At 36.7% G+C, this 5,096-nt stretch overlaps 1 protein-coding gene across 1 annotated transcript; it reads right to left on the bottom strand.

Moving 5' to 3' along the window:
* Window positions 1–1,602: 1,602 nt before the first annotated feature.
* LOC142166803 (uncharacterized) lies at window positions 1,603–4,501 on the bottom strand. Its single transcript, XM_075226172.1, has 6 exons — window positions 4,335–4,501; window positions 3,905–3,968; window positions 2,944–3,220; window positions 2,736–2,856; window positions 2,163–2,407; window positions 1,603–1,979 (listed from the first exon to the last, which is right to left on the bottom strand). The coding sequence occupies exons 1-6, from the start codon at window positions 4,499–4,501 to the stop codon at window positions 1,603–1,605; spliced, it is 1,251 nt and encodes a 416-aa protein (XP_075082273.1).
* Between the last annotated feature and the right edge of the window lie 595 nt (window positions 4,502–5,096).

Here is a 5,096-nt window from a genome sequence, read left to right as displayed (position 1 = left end):
TGGACGTGATCACTCATGCGGTGGTATAAGGAAAGATTATGATTGAGATTGTGAATTGTGAATACGAGGCGGTACCTCGGTTGTGATTCTTGATATATATACAAGAGGCTGTACCTCGATGGTGATTCTTATTGTACACGAGGCGGTACCTCGTTATGATTCTTGTTGTTTTATTCTTCCTTGTTTTGTCAGTTATTGTCCATATATGATCATTGTGGTTCTCTTTAATTTATTTCTTTATGTTATATTTTGTGCTTACAATTCCGGTATTAGTTCATGCTGTTAACTGTTTGCATCAGTTATTTCTCCATTTTCCATTATTATATTTCATACTGTTTATTTATATCCTAATAGGTGTCTTGACCTGGCCTCATCACTACTCTACCGAGGTTAGGCTTGATACTTACTGGGCACCATCATGGAGTACTCATACTACGCTTCTGCATATTTTTGTACAGATTCAGATATGTCTCCTCGTGCCGGTCGTTAGTGATCATCTGTTAGCTGCTTTACGGAGACTTCAAGGTATGTCTGATCGGCATCCGCATGCCTCGGAGTCACCTTCCTTTATTCTTATTTCCTGTTGTATTTTCTTTCAGACAGTGATGTAGTAGATATTCTAGTTTAATTCTGTAGAGCTTATGACTCAGTTCCACCGGTCTTGGGAAATGTATTGTTGTTGATTCTTTATTTTTTGAAGTATACATCAGTTATTCAGCTTGTTCTAGTATTTTGTAAATTATTTCTGTCGGGTTATTATTAATTGTTAGTCTTACCAAGTCGTAGAGACTATGTGCCATCACGACTTCCTTCGGAGGAAAATTGAGGTCGTGACATAGTTAAATATAATAACCTCCCTATCAATTTGATATGTTGAGTTGTCCCTCAATTCTGAGTCACCTGTTTTCCCAACACAAGTGTCATACTCCACTGTTGTCAATTTTTGATTCAACTCTATAGGAGTTGCAACTGGTTTTGCACCACTTAATCCTACTTTTGAAATTAGTTCCAAAGCATATTTTCTTTGGTTGAGTAAGATCCCTTTCTTGGACCTTGAGATCTCAATTCCAAGGAAATATCTTAACTGACGCAAGTCCTATGCCTTGAACTTGCTATGCAGAATTGTCTTAGCATCATTTACTAGGTTGGTACAACTCCCAATAATAAGCAAATCATCAACATATACTAGTATGATGACCATCTTTTTTCCTTGATGCTTTGTGAATAAAGAATGATCAAATGCACTTTGTTTATAGCCACTATGAACTAGTGCATCAGTGAGCTTTATCTTCCATTGTCTGGATGCATATTTGAGGCCATAGAGAGATTTTATAAGCTTGCATACTTTCAACTCCCACTGCTTGTGAAATCCTTGAGGCAATTGCATATAAACCTCCTCATAGAGGTCTCCCTGTAAGAACGCATTGCTAACATCCATTTGATATAAATGCCAGCTTTTTGCAGCAGCTATGCTTATAATGGTCCTAACTGTGACCATTTTTGCTACAGGAAAAAATATTTCATGGTAGCCTAGCCCTTTCTTTTATTATACCCGTTGGCAACTAGTCTTGCCTTGTATCTCTCAACCTCTCCATTAGCCTTTTATTTAATTTTGTACACCCATTTTGACCCAATGGCCTGCTTCCCAGCTGGTAAGTCCATTATTTCCCAAGCATGATTATCCTCAAGGGCTTTGATTTCCTGTTGCATAGCAGCAACCCACCTGCTATCAGTAGAAGCCTGCTGAAAAATACTAGGCTTAACTTCAATTGAGAAAGCTTGCAAGTAAGCTTGATAGCCTGCTGTGAGATTAGCATAAGTCAAGGTCTCAGACAAGGGATACAGACAGTGGCCAAAGAATTTCTTAGTAGTTTGATAGTCTTTCAACCAAACTGGAGGTTTTGAGGTTCTTATGGTCTTCCTGGAACCTTGAGCATCAGTTGGTTCCATCATGCCTGGGTCAGGAATAGCTGTGATCTCTGTTCTAGTTCAGTGTCTGTATTATCAATGTCTGTAGGTAATTCAGTTGAGGTATTTTGCACTGCATACAACCTCAACTGCTTCTGCAGCAAGTGTATTGATATCGTATGGGACTGGAATGATGTCTATAGGTTGAATTTGATCATATGTAGTAGTTGTGTGGAATTCCTATAAGATTGTACCAGATGCAGGTGTTATTGAGGAATCAGGTTGTATAGGCACAGACATTTGTGTCGAAAAACTGTCTTCTAATTCAGTTATAGTCTCTCTGAAAGGGAAAATGTGTTCTCTAAAAATGACATCTCTGCTCACAAAGATGGTCTTAGTGTCTAAGTCAAACAACCTATACCCTTTCTGAACCTCTGAGTAACCTATGAAGACTGATTTTCTTGCCCTTTTAGCAAACTTGTCTCCTTTTGGTAAATTGCTAGCAAAACATAAACATCCAAACACCTTCAAGTGATCAATTATAGGTGGTTTTTATACCGCACCTCATAAGGGGACTTTCCTTGTAACAGAGATGTAGGCCATTTGTTGAGCAGGTAGACAGTTGTTTTAATGCAATATCCTTATAACTTTCTAGGCAAAGAACTCTAAAAGTTCAATACCCTGGCTACTTTAAGTATATGCCTATGTTTCCTTTCTACCATCCCATTTTGTTGGGGTGTGTAAGGTCATCTACTTTGATGCATAATACCTAAAGAAGCTAACAACTCATTGCAGCTAGAGTTAAAAGAAATTTCCCATTATCAGACCTCAATACTTTCACATTCACACTAAAATGAGTCTTTATCATTATAAGAAAATCTTTTAACACTGTTATAACTTCAGATTTTGACTGTAATAAGTACACCCAGGTATATCTTCTAAAGTCATCTACAATTGTAAAAAATCATATTTTCTGTCATATGTAGGTAACTTGTGAGGACCCCCAAATATCAAGATGGATAAGCTGAAAAATACAGTCAGTTTTGTTGCTACTAAGAGGGAACTTCAATCTACTTTGCTTAGCTAAAGGGCACACTTCACAGTTATATTGTATGTTGTCCACTACTTTATTCTTCAAGACAAAAATGTGTTTCATTGCTGTTGTTGATGGATGACCTAATCTCATGTGCCAAAGGTTGGATTCATCAGTATCCTTGGTAAACATTGTTGTTGCATGTGTGTCTCTCCACTTGAGCACATAAAGTCCACTGTCCTCCATACAAATCCCCATCACCTTCCCATTGTAAAGACCCTGCAATTCACAAAAGTTAGGGAAGAATAGGGCACATCATCTCAACTCCTTGGCCAACTTGGAGACTAACAACAGATTAAACTTAAAATCTGGAACATAAAACACATCCTTTAGTTCATAGCTTCCTATAATAAAAGCATTTCCCTTGTGTATCACATAGCACTTGCTACCTGTTGGCACATGTACTCTATGATTCTTTTGTTGCTTAATGTTCTCTAAGTTAGACAAAACCTCCTTATGACATGTAATATGATGAGATACCCATGTATCTATTATCCACTCACAAAAGGATGTATTGGACAGCAATGTAGTTATACCTGCCATAAGCGTATGACCATCACCTACAGGTATTTTGTTAAGAAGATCCAACAACTATTTGTACTGGCTTTCAGTGAAACATTGTCCATCTGGTTGATTCTGAGAAGAACTTGTGGTCTCTTCTGATATCATGTTAGCATAAGTTTTGTTTCCTTGGCCCTGCTGTTTCTTCTTGCTTTTAAAATCAAGAGGATGCCCTATAATTTTATAACAGTTTTCCTTAAGATGTCTTTTATATCCTCAATGCTCACAAATTATCCCAGCCTTCTTAACTTTATATCCTTGATTATGTCCTGCCATCATAGTTAAAGGCTCCCTATTTACTTCAAGCATACTTAGTTCATGTTAGCTTTCTTCTTGAATGACCAAAGCATAAGCCTGATTTACAGTCAGTACTGGTATCTTAAGCAATATATGACTTCTTACTTGACTGTAAGAAGTCCAACAAGGAATTGCAACAAATGTAAAACTTTAAATTGCTCAATAAAAGTCCTAGTTTCTTCACAATCACAACCAGGTGCTGGGACTAACAGATCAATTTCATCCCAAAGGTCTTTTATTTTTGTATAGTATGATATTACAGAATCAGTACCTTGTTTTAATGATCCAATTTGTATCAAACCTCTCCTTAAATTCACTCCGCACTATTTTTGTATTTGATGCATAAATTATGCTCTGTTGTAATTCTGCAGAAACTGTGCATCCTATCCATGAGAGAACAACCGCGTTACACCTTTCCCATTAATTCGCCAATTCTCTTTTGTAAGTGCTTTTCAAGTATGTTCCTTCTATGAACCCTAGCTTGTTCTTCACCAAAAGTGTCATGCGCATTGATCTACTCCACAAATCATAATTTTCATGTCCAGTGAGCTTGATATCATGCAATGCAAGTCCAGGCGTGTCTGTAGAAGCTAAAAATAGAGGATGATTGTGATCAATTTGAAGACTCGACATTTCTCCCATGGCTGATTGAATTCGAGCTCTAACAATGTCTGATGTTCAGATCTTACATAATTTCGTCACACTTTCCAACAGCCCACTCTGATACCATGATATAATCTAGATTGCATGCACAATTGAAACCCTAGCTTGAAGGATCTAGAAGATACAGAGAGTAGAGAGGAAGAAGCAGAAAATATTTTTCATTTTATAATGCACTGTTAGAGTGCGTAATAGTATTTAACAGTCTAACTAATAGCATGTTTGGCCAAGTTAGAAAAATCAGCTTATTTCGAGACGTGCTTTTTTTCAAAAGTACTTTTGGTAAAAAAATAATTTGTGTTTAGCTAATTAATTTAAAAAGCACTTCTGAGCAGCAATTAATGTTTGGCCAAGATTTTAAAAAGTGCTTTTAAGTGTATATTTCTCAAATGTGCTTCTTAAAAAAAGTGCTTATGGGAAGAAGCTACTTTTTTTCTGCTTCTCCAAAACTATTTCTGCTTCTATTCAAAAGCACCTTTTTTTCTTCCAAAAACTTGACCAAACACTTCAACTTAAAAAATAAAAGCTTTTTTTTTGAAAAAAAAGTGCTTTTCAACTAGAGAAACTTGGCCAAACA

The sequence above is a fragment of the Nicotiana tabacum genome, chromosome 2 (assembly GCF_000715075.1).
Source record: "Nicotiana tabacum cultivar K326 chromosome 2, ASM71507v2, whole genome shotgun sequence".
Taxonomy (NCBI): Eukaryota; Viridiplantae; Streptophyta; class Magnoliopsida; order Solanales; family Solanaceae; genus Nicotiana; species Nicotiana tabacum.
The sequence above is the reverse complement of the archived record's forward strand: the minus strand, read 5'-3'. Positions and strand labels throughout refer to the sequence as shown.